The sequence below is a fragment of the Crocuta crocuta genome, unplaced genomic scaffold (genome assembly GCF_008692635.1).
Source record: "Crocuta crocuta isolate KB4526 unplaced genomic scaffold, BGI_CrCroc_1.0 scaffold270, whole genome shotgun sequence".
Classification (NCBI taxonomy): domain Eukaryota; kingdom Metazoa; phylum Chordata; class Mammalia; order Carnivora; family Hyaenidae; genus Crocuta; species Crocuta crocuta.
In genome coordinates, this window is record NW_027527569.1 from 3,893,909 (window position 1) to 3,911,815 (window position 17,907).

Sequence of the window (17,907 nt, forward strand, 5' to 3'; positions counted from 1 at the left end):
CTGCTTGCGAGATTAGTCTAGTTCAGGAAATAAGCAGTAAAAAAAATTAAACAATTGTAATATATTATGATAATTCATTCTTTTGACAAGTACTTATCAAATGCCTGCCAAGTACCAGTCATAACAGACACAGCTCTGTGAAGATTTTAGCCTAGAGTGGTTGAAACAAAAGACTCACAAATAAAAACCTTTTTGAAGAAAAAATGAGAGAATATAATAGAAATAATAACGTGGATCAAGGAGTAAGGGAAGGTCTGTCTGAGGAAATGATATTTAAACTAAAGTCTGAGCAATGAATAAGAAGTTAACCAGGCAAAAAAGGAGTAGTATTTCTGACAGAATTTACAAAAGTAGAAAAAGAAATTGGTGTGTGTCTTAGTCTGGTTGGGCTGCCATAACAAAGTACCATAGACTGGGTGGCTTAAACAACAGACGTTTATTTTCTCACAGTTCAAAGTCCAAGATCAGGATGCCAGCATGGTTAGTTTCTTGTGAGAACTCTCCTTCTGGTTTGCAGATGGGCTGCTTTTTGCTGTGTGCTCACATGGCCTTTCCTCAGTGTGTCTGTGCATGTGTGCAGACAGAGAAAGAGCTCCAGTGTCTCTCGCTCTTCATATAAGGGTGCCAGACCTATCAGGTTAAGGCCCCACCCTTCTGACCTCATTTGACCTTTATCATCTGAAAGCCCTATCTCCAAATACAGGGTTAGGGCTTCAGCATATGAATGTGGGACAGACATTCAATCTATAACTGTATATTCCAGTTAACTGAGAGAAGGTCATTTGTGACAGAGATGCAGAGAAGAAAGCCAGTGGAGAGTAAGCAGGAGCCTATAGTAAGCATTATATATTGTATTGCGAACAAATAAGAAATGACACCCTCTGCTCTGTTTTTTAAGATCACTCTTGTATGGACAAGAGTACAAGTAGAAGAAACCAAATAGGAAGCTATTGCAGCAACCTAGATAAGAAGTGATAGGGTATAATAGGAGATATAAAGAAGTAGATGGAGGGGCGCCTGGGTAGCTCAGTTGGTTGAGCATCTGACAGGTCATGATCTCACAGTCATGAGATGCAGTCCCATGTTGGGCCACACACTGGACATGGAGCCTGCTTAAGATACTTTCTCTCTCCCTGGGTCCCTGTCTCTCTCTCTCCAGCTCACACACACTCCATTAAAAAAAGAAGAAAAAGTAGATGGATTTGGGATGATTCGTAAATACAATATGTGGGACTTGACAATAGATGAGACCTGAAGAGTGAGGAAGATATCAAATATTTTGTATTGGCAACTGAGTGATGGATGTGCCACTTACTGGACTTGGGATGCCTGAAGGAAGAGCAGTCTTGGGAGAAGATAAAAATTTCAGACAATGTTCAGTTTTCATATTTGTGAAAACATTTAGAAAATAATAGTTATAGGCAGTGTGATATATGGATCTGGAACTCAGAAAAGCAGTCTGATTTTATGAAGTATTTAAAGACAAGGGTTGTCTTGAGGGAGAGGATAGAATGACAAGTGATCTCAAGAGTGGATTGTGGCAAACACTTAGATGAAAGAGGAGAAATAACCAAAAAAGGAAACTAAAAGGAACAATGAGAGAGAGAGAAAGAAAATCAATAAGGCATCAAGGAAGCCAAGACCACCCAGTTTCCAATTCAAGAATGGACTCTGGGTAAGAGATAAAGATTTAGGAGTCATCGACATAGGAGTAGTAGATGAAGCCATGGAGCTGGATGAAATTACTCAGCAAACAGTGGTGAAAACCTTGGGAATTCACCAAGAGGTAGAAGAACCTGACGCAAGGGTAATTGAGAAGAAGCAACTGGAGAAGAAGGAAAATAAGCAGAGATCAGGATTCCCAAAGGGAGAGCTTGATCAACAGTGTCAGATGCAACAGAGAAGGCAAGTAAAACAAGAATGAAAATGTTCTTCCCCAGATGAAGATGTTCACGAAACTTTTTGGTGGAAATGTTTCTGTGGAACAAGAAGATGGAAGCTAGGCTGCTGTGACTTAAGAAATGAATGAAAAGATAAGGAAATGAAGACAGTCAACATAAAGCAGTGATTTCGAAAGTGTGATCCTTGGCCCATCCACATCAAAATCATGAGGAGTGCTTGTTAAAAATAAAGCAGAATAATTGATCTCAGGGCAAGGGGATCTGCATTTTTTTGCTCCTCCAGGTTGTCTTTATGGACGTTGAAATTTGAGAACTACAGCCAATAAACAACTATTTCAAAATGATAAACTATGAAGGGAAGGAGGAAAAGCTAAAGATGGACATATATTGGTGGGCAATTGTTTGAGTTGCCTTTTTTTTTTTTTTTTAAGATAAAAGAGACCCAGGCTGTTAATATTACTGTGGGAAAAAGTTCAATCAACAGTGAAAGGTTAAAGCTGAAAGGAAGAAGTAACACTGACTAGTTGGTAGAAGTCAGTAAGGAATGTGGTTCAGAGTCCAAGTGGAGGGATTAGCTTTCAAATGAGAAGAACCAGAAGGTAGTAAAGAGGGTTCCATTAAAGAAGAGTTTTGAGGTGAGAGGAGAACTTGAGAATTGTAGGGGTTTAAAATATGTCTACAATTCAACACCTCTCCCTTTGAAAGAAGGAGCCTATTTCCCTCCCCTTGAGTGTGGACTGGATGTAGTGACTTGTTGCTAATGAATATAGCAAAAGTAATGGTATCTGACTAGGTCAAAAAAGGCATCACTGCAGCTTCTTTGCTTTCTGTCTCAGATGATTCAACTGTCTTGTAGGGAGGACACTTAGGGGCCCTGTGGCAAGGCCCACATGGGGGGACTGAGACCACTGCCAGCAGCCCCATAAGTGAGCTTAGAAGTGGATCCTCTAGGGGCGCCTGGGTGCTGGTGGCTCAGTCGGGTAAGCATCCGACTTCAGTTCAGGTCATGTTCTCACTATTTGAGACTTCAAGCCCTGCCTGGGGCTCTGTGCTAACAGCTCAGAGCCTGGAGCCTTCTTCAGATTCTGTGTCTCCCTCTCTCTGTCCCTCCCCGACTCTCACTTTGTCTCTGTCTCTCCCAAAAATAAACATTTAAAAAAAAAATTTTTTTTTAAGTGGATCCTTAGCAGTAGTCCAGTCTTCAGATAACTGCAGCCCCAGTCAACATGACTGAAACTCCATGAGCCAGTCAAACCACTTCTACATTCCTGACCCAAAGAATCTGTGAGATGATAAATATTTGTTGTCCCAAGCTGCTAAGTTTGAAGTAATTTATAGTGCAGCAGTAGAGAACTAATTGAAAAACCTTAACCATTCATCTTTGATTTCTCTGTGACATGGGAGTCAGGTTCATTGCTGAGACTGAGAAAGAAGACAGGAAGAATAAAAGACTTGAGAATCATAAAAGTTCAAACTAACTACCCAAGAAAATCGTCACTAAGAACTCATTGAAGGCATTTTTGCCATTGATGAGAATCAGCTGCAATTGGAGATGAATTTAGTACTCTCACTATTTTACAGAGATGTTCTTTCAGTGGTGTTTAGCAGCCGAAGTGTAGGATTAAAAATTATGCTGTTGGATTGCTCTAAGCTTGAGATTTTAACAAGCTGAGGGCTGATGAACACACAAAGAGATGTAGGAATTGAGAGTTTAGGCACCAATGATGTCTAATTCAGGCTGGCTAAACAGCATAATATATTGATTCACTTTAGTGTAAAGTCCAGAGGCAATTGGCTTCAGGAAAGAGTTGGTATCAGCTGTCCACTAATACTACCAAACACTCATTTCTTTTCCACTTTCTAACTTTTATAATAGTTTTTAAAAAACTATGAGCACTGGGTGTTATATGGAAACCAACTTGACAATAAACTATTTGTAAAAAAAAAAAAAAAAAAAAAATTCTAAAATGAATAAATAGATTTAGACAATTAAAAAAAAACTATAAGACTGGGTATGCTTGTAAAATCACATAATGAAATAATTGCCAGTAACAACCAGAATTATATGATTTCCTTATTTACATCAGTCAAGAAAGAAAAGAATCAGGACACCTCAGTGGCTCAGTCTATTAAACCTGTGACTCTTGATTTTGACTCAGGTCATGATCTCCTGGTTCGTGGGTTTGAGCCCTGCATCTGCATCTTAGGATTCTCTCTCTCTGCCCCTCCCCCCCCCAAAAATAAATAAGTAAACATTAAAGAAGAAAAAGAAAGGAAAATATCTTTTCCTGTCTCAACCATAGAAGTTAAGTCCTAGGCTTCGTTTTGATTAAACCAAACCAAATCACATATCCATCCCCTGAACCAGTCTTATGGCCAAGGGAGTACCATTTGACTTTAGGACAATTAGCATCCACTCTAAAGTTAGAGGTGAAAGAGTCAATGTTTCCCATAACTCATGGGAGTGGATGCAGAGAAGGCTTTTGGTAACACTCACCACAACACATGAAGGTGTGAACACAAAGAACTCATTTTGAAGATAAAGAAACTCAGGTACAGAGGAGTTATGTGGCTTCCAAAGTCACAGCTAGTAAATGGCAGACTTGAATTTAGTCTCAACAACATGGTCCAGGGATCTTTCTGCTACATCATTGTCTCTTAAAGATCTTAAAAATTGGTTTTGGTCTAGTAGTTATTTTGAGAACTCAGGGAAAAGAACTCATAGCCAAGAACAGACATATTCTGGTTGCCTCAGTTTATGTGAGTTTATTATACAACTAAGTAAATAAATATTAGAAGTAAAAATTGTAAGGGATGTAAAATAGGCTCACCAGCCAGCTAGCCAAAAAGGAGTCAGTAAGCCACCCACTCCATTTCATGGAGCTGAAATGTATTTCAGGATTCATCAGGTGCCTTCCATCCATCGGAAGTTCTGGAATCTGGCAAGAGCTTCTGAGAAGGGGAAAAGAAAAAAACAAATATACATGGCACCTACCTTGTAAGATTGTTGTGAAGAAAACAACACATATACATTCACATATACACTTAGCTCATAATGTAATATATGTACTTACACATAATGCATTAAACTATTACTTTCTGGCAGACTTTGAGTCAGGTGCCATGACCAGCATCACAAATCAATCCAAGTAAAATATTGAAGGGATGATTGGTAAGCTCTTAGAAAAGAAAATTTTGGTTACTGAGGAGACAACATTAGATCACTAACAGTCAAATTAGCAAAATGATCTCTAAGTGCTCAACATTTCTAATCTCAGACATAAAGAGAATACAGTATATTTGATATATCAGGATTTCAACTAGATCTCCCATGATCATCCTTTTGGATAGGATGGAAAAAATGCATTGGTTGTACAGTTAGGTAGATGCATAATTACTAAATTTCAGTGTCATAGCATGCTGATTACTGGATCTAGTCATTTAACAGACACTGTGCCAGGCCCTGTACCAAATGTTGAGGACACACATGAAAGCAACATGGCTCCTGTTTACATCTGTGTAAGCTTCTGCTGGCTTAGAGGGCGATAAGGTCACGTCCTGAAGTATATACTAGATGCTGTGCAGGCAGTACCCTACAACTGGACTTCAAGCATCACCCAAGTGGCTAAACTTCACATCTGTTCTAGCCCTGGCATTTTGTGAGTCATAAGTCAAAAAAGAGACTTATCTTGATATGGTACGAAACTAAAGAGTTTAATAACATAAATGATACCAACAAATGGTTGTAGAAGTTGGGAAATGGTAAGTACATGTAAGCACCAGATTTGTGGTTGTGATCAGCATCTGTATATATGTGAACATATATAACTTTTAAAAGTATATAGCTGTACAAATGTAAGGTAATCTCATCAAAGTCAAAATTATCTCCCTCCCCCCCCCCCCCCGCCCCCTTATATTTTGACTCAACAACCCTTCAGATGAGCCTTCCAACTAGAATTTCTTGGTACAAAGGATAGTAGCTGTTTCCGGTTCTCCACATCTTGGTTAACTGAAGGATTACATATTTTATGACAATGATGTTGCGTAGCTGCTTTTTCTTTGGTAACAACTGAGTGCCCACACACAGGGTAGTACTCTGATAGTTAGAACAGGAACCATTGAGGACCACAGACTTTAGTATTCAGCACTGGAGCTTATGGTGAAAAATTAAGCATGAGAAAACTGGTATTCCCTTACAGATTGAATTCAGTGATTAGTATGTTATTAACAAGGCAATGTTATGGATTTTAACCTTGTAATATTAAGTCCTGATTTGGAATTAGAAAAATTGGGTAACATTTTACAGCCTTTCTTCATCGGTAGAAAGGAGATCCCAATCCCTACCTCATGGAGTAGATTTTACTATTAAAATGAGATAGATACATAAAATACTTAGAGCCATACCTGAGATAAGGTTTTGAATAAGCATATATATATAACATATACATGTGTTCATGGTATTTCTAAGCCTTTTCTTCTATAGAATGAAATAGAGATTTTCTATGGGTGATTTTGTTGTCCAGATATAGGGGAATTGGATGGGTTTTTTAACTGTTAATCCCACTGCATTCTAGTATTCCACCAGCACAGAATCCAGACTGAGTCTGTACAACATGTTTTTTTCCAAACAGCCATCAATCTTTCATGGCCCTTTCTAGCCAAGTGTAATAGAAATACTTGAATGAGTTTCTTGGTGCTGACATTTAGAATTTCACAGCACTCATCTGCACTTAATATCTGTCACTGAAAAGGCCTGGCAGCATTGCAGTTGGTTCCTCCTACTGGCAAGGTGTTAATGGTTTTAAAAAAAACATACAAGTTCTGCCAAGCTTGGTTAATTTAAGATACGCTCCCTAAAGGGCATAAGCCAAAAAGACCTGTGCCATATGCTTTCGTTATTGTATCCACTATGAATGAGTTTTGAACATAAAATTTTGTGATATTTCTAGATAATTTAATTCAGTTTAGCAGGAAGTTTTATTTAGGCACTGTATTTAGTCAACTCAGGCAGCCATTCAACATGCCATAGACAGGGTAGCTTAAAAAATATAATTTATTTGCTCACAGTTCTGGAAGCTGGAAGTCCAAAATCAGGGTACCATCATGGTCAGGTTCTGATGAGAGCTCTTTTCCAATACTCACAGAAATAGAGCAACTTTTTTTTTTTTAATATTTTTATTTCTTTCTAGGAGAGAGAGAGAGACACAGCATGAGCAGGGGAGGGTCAGAGAGAGAGGGAGATACAGACTCCAAAATAAGCTCCAGGCTCTGAGCTGGCAGTCAGCACAGAGCCGGACGCGAGCTCCAACCCACGAACCGCGAGATCATGACCTAAGCGAAAGTCGGACGCTTAACCAACTAAGCCACCCAGGCGCCCCGAGCAACTTCTCTTTCTTCCTCTTCAATAAGACCACTAATTCTATTGGGTTAAGACCTACACTTATTCAACCTTGATTACCTCCTAAAAACCGTATCTCCAGGAACAGTCACAGTGGAGTTTAGGCCTTCAACATATGAATTTAGGGAGGTCACAGTTCAATCCACATTAGGCACTTGTCCATATCCAAAATAGGGAGAGGAAATTCAGATTCATCATCTGCAACCAAAATACTTAGGATCCTAAATACTAACAGAAATGTTAGTATCCCACAATAAGACTATATGGACTAATAAATATTGAGCTTCTTTAATTTGAAACAGAATTTTATTTTATAATAACACTGATTATTTCATGAAAAATTAAAAGCTCTAATTGGACTGTATATACCTAGATGATTCTTATGAAAAATAAATTAATAAATGCCATTTACTTAGTTAACCAGTTTTTGACTCCATCATCACCTTTAAAATTTCCTGCTAAAAAATCAAGGCTAAATCTAATACACGGTCTGTGATCTAGAGTCTAGATACTATCAGTGTACAGGAAATACAGGGAACATAAGATTATGCTAAATGATAACTCAGGAATGCAACCTACAAAATTTAGAATGTAGGACTATATGACAAAATCCCAGTTTCTGCAATTAAAAAGAGAGCAATAAAAAATTAAGAAACTATTGATACACATAACAACTTGGGATGTTTAGCAACCCTAGTGTATAATTTAAAAGACTATATGCTGTGTGATTCCATTCATATGAAATTCCTGGTCAGGAATCAGCATCCTTTGGAGCCAGTGTCCAAGAGAGGTATTAGTTTCCGTAGGGCAAAGTTCCCATATTCAGTGCAGCCAGTGCCCCAGGGATCCATGCACAGAGCCTGAGACAACTGTGGGTCACATTGCCACTTCTCTGGTTGGCATGAATGAGCATATACGTACTGACCCTGGCAAAAATAACGAGGAATAAAACATGAGTTTGTAGTGAGACGATAGAATCAGAACTAGCAAACTTGAATTATAAAGCAATTACCTCTTAAAACCCAATTGTCTTAAGGACAATAAAGTTGTGGGAACACAGAGCTCAATATGAGCTGAACTAGACAAAGCTTCATGGAAGCCGTGCTAAGCAAGTAGTCTGGACAGATAGAGTGTGGACTTCAGATAGTATAGTATGAATAGAGATAATTAACAGGAATGAGCATAGCAGATATGAGCAGCTGGAAAGAGAGCTGTCTGAATCTGAAGTTGTGTATTCTGCACTACTAGGTAATAAGGCTGGGTAGATGGACCGGGGCCAGGCCACTGCCAGTCAGGCAGAAAAGATTATAGTCTTCCTAGGGTAAGCATTAAACCATCTTGTAAGTTTTTGAATAGGGATGACTTGACAAAATTATGGTTATTCAAATTAAAGCTTATACAGTCTGAGAGGTAGTTCAACCTACATGAAACATCCTTTAAGATGTTTATTCCAGTAGTTTTTTTTTTTTTTAATGTTTTTATTTATTTCTGAGAGAGAGACAGTGTGAGCAGGGGAGGGTCAGAGAGAGAGGGAGACACAGAATCTGAAACAGGCTCCAGGCTCTGAGCTAGCTGTCAGCACAGAGCCTGACGCGGGGCTCGAACCCACGAACCGTGAGATCATGACCTGAGCCAAAGTCGGACGCTTAACCGACTGAACGACCCAGGCGCCCCAGTAGGTTCTGTTTCTTGATTGGGTGCTAGTGACATGATTGTGTTCAGTTTGTTAAAGTTCATCCAGCTGTACGCATACGACTTTCACCTGTTTCCATGTGTATGCTATACTCAAAAATAATGTTTTAGTGTACTTGGTGGATTGTGGGGGATCTCATGTGAGACCAACAAATATGTTACGTGTATACATCAATGAAGCCATGAATGATAAGGGAAATAATCTGTCACTAACTGGCCCAAGGTCACATAGATAGTCAATGGTAGAACTGAGGGTCACAAATCTTTAGGCCTCCTGATTGGCAGTCCAATATGACATTTTTTTTTTTAGTGTTTATTTATTTGGGGGGGGCAGGGGAAGGGCTAAGAGAGAGAGAGAGAGAGAGGGAGAATCCCATGCAGGCTCTGTGCTGATAGCTCAGAGGGGCTCAAACTCATAAACCATGAGATCATGACCTGAGCTGAAGTCAAGAGTCAGATGCTTAACCAGCTGAGCCACCCAGGTGCCCCAATATGACTTCTTTACAGAAAATAATAAGCATTTCTAGTAGCCTTCCTCAGTCTACATACATTCCTTATGTATTGGAGAAATCAACAGATCATTAGTGTTTCCCAAGTACAAGCGGGAATTCTTTCTTTAAAGATTTACACCTAAACATAAGTGAGAATATCCCACTCCTCTAAGCTTTACCTTTAAAATAAATCAGCTTTTTCTGAGTTTATTGAAAACTGAGTTTATGCATTTTGCAGTGTCTGAGTGGCTCAGTAGGTTGACTCTTGATTTTGACTCAGGTTATGATCTCAGGATTCGTGAGATATAGCCCTGCATAGGGCTCCTGCACTGATAGCATGGAGCCTGCTTGAGATTCTGTCTCCCTCTCTGACTTCCACCCCGCTCTCTCTCAATCTCTCTCTCTCTCTCTCTCTGTCAAATAAACTTTTTTTAGAATGCAATTTTTTTTTGTGATATACACACACAACGTATACCAAACTTGACTAATTCTGGGATACTATGCAAAGACTTAGCGATAAGCAGATACATTATAAGTAGAACAAGTAAGTTGTAGAATTATACATTCAATATTATCTCATTTCTATAATAATATTTGAAATATGTATATATAAACAAAAGTAATTAGGATATTTACCAAAGTGTTAATATTGATTATCTCTATATGGAAGGACTATAGGTAATTTTATTTTCTTCTTAATTTGTTTCAAATTTTCAACACTGAAAAAGATTATGTAATCAGGAAATAAATTCTTTCTTTTTAATGTTTATATTTGAGAGAGAGAGAGACAGAGTGCAAACTGGAGAGGGGCAGAGAGAGAGGGAGACACAGAATCTGAAACAGGCTCCAGGCTCTGAGCTGTCAGCACAGAGCCCAACACGGAGCTTGCACTCACAGACCATGAGATCATGACCTGAGCTGAAGTCGATTGCTCAACCAACTGAGCCACCCAGGTGCCCCCTCTCTCTCTCTTTTTTTTTTTTTTCTTAACTAAAAATCCTTAAGACGCATCAAGCTTCCTATCTAATATAGTCATGTATAAAAATCAATCTCAACACTTTTCTAAATCACTATAAAAAGGATCATTTCAGTGACTGTGTTCCCCTATATAATGTTAGAATGCTAATTAACTATTGAAATGCAAATTTTTCACCAGCTAAATATATTCAGTCCAACTTAGTACGACATTTCATTTAGCCATAAAATTTCACAAGAATACAGAGTATTCTGGAAATAGTACAGCTGTCTATTGAAAGAAGCTACTTAAATGTCTAACACAATAATAAACCTCTATGAAAATGTTTCTTCAGGTATGCTGGTATCCTCCTGGGCATCACAAATACATTTGCCACTATTCCAGGAATGATTGGGCCTGTCATTGCTAAAAGTCTGACCCCTGATGTAAGTAGATAATTTGCTTATAAACTACAAAGGTCTACACAGTTCATTTGAACCTGCACATCTGTGTCAGGTATTGAGTGTATTTTAATTAAAAGTAAAATTCTGAATGTTTATTCTTTTTTTTTTTACTCTTTTAAATGTTTATTTCTTTTTGAGAGAGAGAGTGAGAGACAGAACGTGTGATGGGGAGGGGCAGAGAGAGTGGGAGACAGAATCCGTTGCAAGCTCCAGGCTCTGAGCTGTCAGCACAATGCCCAACACGGGGCTTGAACCCAAGAACCGTGAGACCATGGCCTGAGCCAAAGGTGGATGCCCAACTGAGCCACTCAAGCACCCTGAATGTTTATTCTTACACAATTCCTTATATCAACAAAAAGCTAAATGCCATAATGGATAGGAAAGTCTATTTTCAAAGAACACTCTTTGGATTTTAGACAGAACAATAGAACTAAATTCAATGAAGATGTTGTAGCTGACACCACACACATACTTAAAACTCATGATTTTGGGGCACCTGGGTGGCTCAGTCTGTTAAGCATCTGACTTAGGCTCAGGTCATGATCTCACGGTTCGTGGGTTCAAGCCCTGCGTCGGCTCTGTGCTGACAGCTCAGAGACTGGAGCCTGTTTCAGATTCTGTGTCTCCCCCTCTCTCTGCCCCTCCTCCGCTCATGCTTTGTCTCTCTTTTGTTTCAAAAATAAATAAAAGCTATAAAAAAAATTTTTTTAAGTCATGATTTTATACAATATCTTGTGTCTTTGATTTGAACAAATAAGCTGGCAATGTAACATTATTCAAGAAGTGGGTCCACAAAGGTGAGAGAGATGTCAGGAGGTCATGTGGAAATGAATAAGAACAGGCAAAATGATGAATACTGAGAGGAGCAGAAGACGTGTGAAGGCATGAGAGGTGTCTTCACACACTGAAGGACCGCTGCACAGAAGATGATGACTTATTCTCAGCAGTTCCACAAAGACAGATGGAGAGAAGTAATGAGGACACAATAGGAAAATTTCCTGTTTCAAGCTGTCTACTATATTGAGTGGGCTGCCTTCTAAGTTAGGAGCCCTGAAATAGTCTAGCATGTATTGAACAGGCATTTCTTTTTTTTAATGTTTATTTTTTGAAAGAGAGAAAGAAGGAGTGCGAGCGAGGGAGGGGCAGGGAGAGAGGGAGACACAGAATCCAAAGCGGGCTCCCGGCTCTGAGCCGTCAGCACAGAGCCCAATATAGAGCCCAAACCCACAAACCGTGAGATCATGACCTGAGCCAAAGTCGATGCTTAACTGACTGAGCCACCCAGGTGCCCTTAACTGGTTATTTTTAAAAAATCTTGCTTAATTTCCACAATACTCAGAACATTTGGTTTATTAAACCAAACTTGAGTCCAAATTTTGCATCTTAAATAATTTGTTACATTTTTTCACCTGTTAAGATTTTTGTTATTACATTTTTTTAATGTTGATTTATTTTTGAGAGAGAGACAGAGCATGAGCAGGGGAGGGGTAGAGAGAGGGGGAGACACAGAATCCAAAGCAGCCTCCAGGCTCTGACCTGTCAGCACAGAGCCGGATGTGGGGCTCAAACTCAGGAGCAGTGAGATCATGACCTGAGCCAAAGTTGGACACCGAACCAACTGACCCCCCCAGGTGCCCCTAAATAGGCATTTCTTGAGTGCTTATTAATATGCCAGGTACTAAGGATCCAGAGGCAAAATGACAAGCTTCTACACTTGAGAAACTCATCATTTAGAGATTGTATGCAATCAAGTAAAGTACAGAGTGGCGAATGCTGCAGGAAAAGAAATGTGTGCAGAGTGCTGTGGGCTAGAGAGAGACAGGGGAGAGAACACGCAGTCTGTGGGAAAGGAGCCCTGGAGGAGTGGGTAGGGTGCGGGAAGGGCACTGAGCTCCCCTCCCGGGGCCCAGGGTTGGTGGGTCTGGAGCAGGGAGGCAGCGTGGTGCCACATCAGGAAGCAGAGACTCGGCACTGTCAAAGTTGCCCACAATGTGTGAGAAATAAAAATCAGCGACCTCCAGCTCCAGTTTTTTACTGTTTAAAACAATCTAATGCCTGGTGAAATATATTCTTCAAGAGGCTAACTCTAAATGTCTAAAAGAGACTTCATCCTCTCTTTGTCTCTAATCAAATTAACACCATCGAATCCTTAGAATTTCAGGATATGCTTACAAACTTTATTATTACCAGATATACTGATTTTGGACGTATATGTATTCACCGCTGTGTTCTTATTTCTTCTCTGCTCTCACCATTTCTAATTCCCTACTTAAATGAATCGGTGCCTCCTTATTACTGTTTTGTATCATTTATTAGAAAGGGATGTTGAGGGGCACCTGGGTGGCTCAGTCGGTTAAGTCTCCAACTTTCGCTCAAGTCATGATCTCACACAGTAAGTGGTTCAAGCCCTGTGTTGGTCTCTGTGCTACAGCTCGGAGCCTGGAGCCTGCTTCAGATTGTGTCTTCCTCTCTCTCTACCCCTCCCCTGCTGACACTCATCTCTCTCTCTTTCTCCAAAAAATAAACATTAAAAACAATTTTTTTTAAATAGGGATGTTGGGAAAAGTTTTTTTTTCTTTTAAGATTCTGTGTCTCAATATAGACACATCAAAAAATATATAATATATATGGACACATCAGAAATATTTAACCTTATTCATGAAGCATTATGGCAACTCAAACTTAAGTCAACATATTATCAGATATTAATTTTACTTATTATGGATAATTGTAGCATTTCTGCTAGGGAAATCCAGATTCTTCAATTAAAGTCTTGAATGTAAAGTGAGAACTGAACTGAATTTTGGATATGCTATTATAGCATTTGTTTAATGTTATTAAAAGGATTTTTTTAATGTTTTATTTATTTCTGAGAGAGAGAGAGAGACAGCGTGAACAGGGGAGGGTCAGAGAGAGAGGAAGACACAGAATCTAAAACAGGCTCCAGGCTCTGAGCTGGCTGTCAGCACAGAGCCCGACGCAGAGCTCGAACCCACAAACTGTGAGATCATGACCTAAGCTGAAGTCGGAGGCTTAACCAACTGAGGCACCCAGGCACTCCTAAAAGGATATTTTTTAAAGGGAAAAACACATTTGCCTTTAAAATTGTAATGGCTCACAATTAAAAGTTACTGCACTGCCTCAAAAACTTTGTGGAATGACTCAAGTACAAATAAAATCTACATTGTTCGTGGAGTGCCTGGGTGGCTCAGTCAGGTAAGTGTCTGACTTCGGTTCAGGTCATGAGCTCATGGTTCATGAGTTCTAGCCCTATGTTGGGCTGTGTGCTGACAGCTCAAAGCCTGGAGCCTGCTTCATATTCTCTGTTTCCCTCTTTCTCTCTGCCCCTTCCCCACTCACACTCTGTCTCTCTCTCTCTCTCTCAAAAATAAATAAATGTATTTTAAAAATTTTTTTTTAAAACACATTGGTGGGGCGCCTGGGTGGCTCAGTCGGTTAAGCATCCAGCTTCGGCTCAGGTCATGATCCCACAGTTTGTGGGTTCAAGCCCCCCTTCGGGCTCTGTGCTGACTGCCAGCTCAGAGCCTGGAGCCTGTTTCAGATTCTGTGTCTCCCTCTCTCTGACCCTCCCCTGCTCACGCTGTCTCTCTCAGAAATAAATAAAACATTTTGAAAAAATTTAAAAACACATTGTTTGCATACTAAAATTTAAGATGCATTTCTAAGATTTTTTTTTCCCCAAAATACATGCATCTCAGATAAGTATAACTTAACAGCAGAGTGCTTTCTTTCTCCGTGACTTTCCTTTTTTTCCTAAAGGAATGACCTCATACTAGCCTCCTTTTTCTTTCTCGTTACCAGTTCTACTTGTTTTTTCTCCTTTAAATGCTGCAAACCGGCATTCTGGTTAGACTGACATTGCAAAATCCAAAAGATGGTTGTTTAAGTTAGTCACATGACCCAGAAATTAGCTAACTGCCTAATGTTTTCATACCACCGGATTAGATGCCAAACAATTGTGTTTTGTTGATCTCTTAACTGGCAAATCCCACACGCGTCCTGTTTTGTGTGCCATTCAAGAGCTCTGTGTGCCAGGCCTCAAACTTGAACTTCAGAGTCCATCTTAACTCATCCTGACTTGATTGCCCCTTGTACTTCCCACCTGAGAACTTGAGACATACATGATGGGCAGGCATACTACTTTCCTAGTAACACATGATGGAAAGATATGCCACACGTTTTATTTTGAGTAAGCTTTTTATTGAAGCATTACAGTATTTTTAAAATATATACATCCTAAGCTGATAAATTTGCACAAAGTTGTAAAAGTCATTCAGTACACCCTCTTTTAGGTCTGGCTTCTTTTGCTTCACATTTTGTTAGTGATGTGCATCGATATTGTAGCTCATTCATTTTCATCATGTATAGTATTCATCGAACAGATAGAGCACAATTTCACTATTGATGGACATTTGGGCTGTTTCCAGCATGAGGCTTTTATGATTAGCACTACTGTTGTTAACAGTCTTGTGACACCACCTTTTCTATAAAGCGGACTGTAAACAAAGTTCTTTCTCATCTGCATATTTTTCTTTCTTTCTATAGAACACTATTAGAGAATGGCAAACCGTTTTCTGCATTGCTGCTACTATTAATGTGTTTGGTGCCATTTTCTTCACACTATTCGGCAAAGGTGAAGTGCAAAACTGGGCTCTCGATGATCAACATGGACACAGAAACTGAAGGAACAAGTAAATAATGCTGTCTCGATCGATGTATTTTTGTTGATCATGTAACCTAAAAGTGCCTTTGATATTAATGTGTATGCATTCAATGGATAAGAAAAAATTGTACTTGTATTAAATTTTAAAGGCTTGTAATTATGAAATGCCACAAGTTGCCAGATTAGTAAAATTAGCTATTTTTAATTATTAATAACATGTATCCTGGAACTTAACACTTGAGGGTCACACATCTGACTGTAAATCAGGCAATATAAGGAAGGGGAGTTCCGTTTATTCTAAGGGCCATACGTAAAGGAATGAGCTGAAGTGAACCCCTCTATACCTTTGATTAATTAAACTAGATAATAATTCTCAGGTCTTGGCAAACACCAAGTTTTGACCACTTTCCTCATAAGAATGAGTGGTCGGCAGCAGTCTTCACACTTAGCTCTCAGATGGTCGCATCTCCACGGAGCTCCCGGCCACTGCGTAATTGGCCTGGCAGCCAGGCTGAGGGAAGCGTGCCCAGGCAGCTGCCGAGCATTCCCTTCAGGGCTTCAGGGACAGTGCCCGGCAGTTATCGGCGGCAGCGTCCAAGACCAGGGTCCGTGCCAACTCTTCAGATAGTGTTCTGCCCCCCCCGGGGGCTGTTACCGTGCAGGTGAAACCCTGAGTAGCCCTGGGCAGCAAGCCCCACCGCCGCTGTGGTCGGTCGCATCCTCAGGCTTCTCCCTCCCCACCCAACTCACTGGAATACTGTTTGGTGTGTAACCTGGCCAAAGGACAGTGTGATGCCTAGTTAACCACAAGTAATATCACCCTTGGTTAGAACTACCTTCTGACAGATCAGAATAGAAATTTCCAAGTCCTGTGTTCTATGGGCTTCCACCAGAATAAGCTTTAAAAAGTTTTTTTTAATTCTCACATTTCTTTCCATTTGACTACATGTAAGCTTCTGGCTGCAGTTTAAGTTAAAGTGACATTTATTTGGTCACATCCCTACAACCGGTGGTATAATCATCCTTACTTTCGGCTCCTGAGTCAGGTTTTCCAGTTTCTACCTGAACCATCTTCCAGTGGTTTTTGAGCATGCTTTGAGGGCATTTATGTGATTTAGAACTTGATTTATGTTTTGTTATCTTTGTCCAACACTATCTGTAACATTTTAACTCAACTGTTTGCTGTAATATGATGTGGATACATTTCTGTAAATTTATTTTTAAATTTGTAAATAGTTTTAAGTTGCTATGGTGATATTTCTTTTATAAATCATCAAAATTAAACATTTTTGGATTGATTTTTGGATCTGATAATTCTATGGTATTTTCTAGTGTCTAGAGTGGCTATTTTACATCTCTGCCGTCTTCCTCAAGCCACCAATCTACCTCTACATGTCTCTGTGCCATCACCAAACCAAGGAGACGTAGGCCCTCTAAGTGATCCAGCATTAGAAATCTCTGTTGCCCTCAACCTGCCCTTCCTAGTTCTGCAAAGGACCCGCTCTTCTCCCCCAAGTGTATGCCTGCACCACAGGCTGTATCCTCTCCTACCTCCTCTAAGAACTTGCTTCAGTAATTCCCCTGTAATTTGCTTCTTCAATCTCTCTCTCTCTTCTTGTTCTTTTCCTCCTGCCTCAAAAATACTCTTTTCTAGCTTTTAAGAACAGAACTACAAGAGGCACCTGGATGGCTCAGTCGGCTGAACATCCAACTTCGACTCAGGTTGTGATCTCACAGTTCATGACTTTGAGCCCCACATCAGGCTCCCTGCTGTCAGTGCAGAGCCTGCTCTGGATCCTCTATACCCCTCTCTCTCTGCCCCTCCCCTGCTCGCATGCTCTCTCTCTCTAGCCTCAAAAAATAAACATTTATAAAAAAAATTTTTAAAAAACAAATTTCTCTGGAGACAAAAAAAAAAAATAACAGGTACATACAGTATATCCTTACACCGATATTCAAGGAACTGGAAACAGATTACCTCTGAAGAGAGAAAAATAGGCAACCATGGGTGGGAAGGAGAATTAATTTTCACTTTACCAAATGTGGCAACATAGCTGTTCAAATAAAAACATCACTTCAAAAAAAAAAAAAGAAACAAAAGCTCAAGCTACTCAAGCCACTGTGCAGTCACCACCAGGTTTTTAACTGCCCACCCCACGTCCCCACTGGCTGTGTTCTCTGCACGTAGGACTTTTGGAAATGTAACCTCTCTCCCTTACCTCCATCCCCAACAAAACCCACCACTTCCTTGTTCTTTTTTTTTTTTAATTTTTTTAATGTTTTTTTTTAAATTTATTTCTAGGAGAGAGAGAGAGACAGCGT

At 39.8% G+C, this 17,907-nt stretch overlaps 1 protein-coding gene across 3 annotated transcripts in view; it reads left to right on the top strand.

The window, feature by feature from the left end:
- SLC17A5 (solute carrier family 17 member 5) overlaps window positions 1–16,883 on the top strand; it is a 46,926-nt gene extending 30,043 nt beyond the window's left edge. For 2 of the 3 annotated variants that reach the window (XM_077770300.1, XM_077770316.1), the window contains 2 exons: window positions 10,793–10,883; window positions 15,468–16,883. In XM_077770300.1, the coding sequence (XP_077626426.1) occupies window positions 10,793–10,883; window positions 15,468–15,605 (229 nt within the window). In that variant the 3' untranslated portion in view covers window positions 15,606–16,883. The remainder of the gene's footprint in view (window positions 1–10,792; window positions 10,884–15,467) is intronic. The other variant, XM_077770307.1, reaches the window with a different exon arrangement.
- Window positions 16,884–17,907: the final 1,024 nt, after the last annotated feature.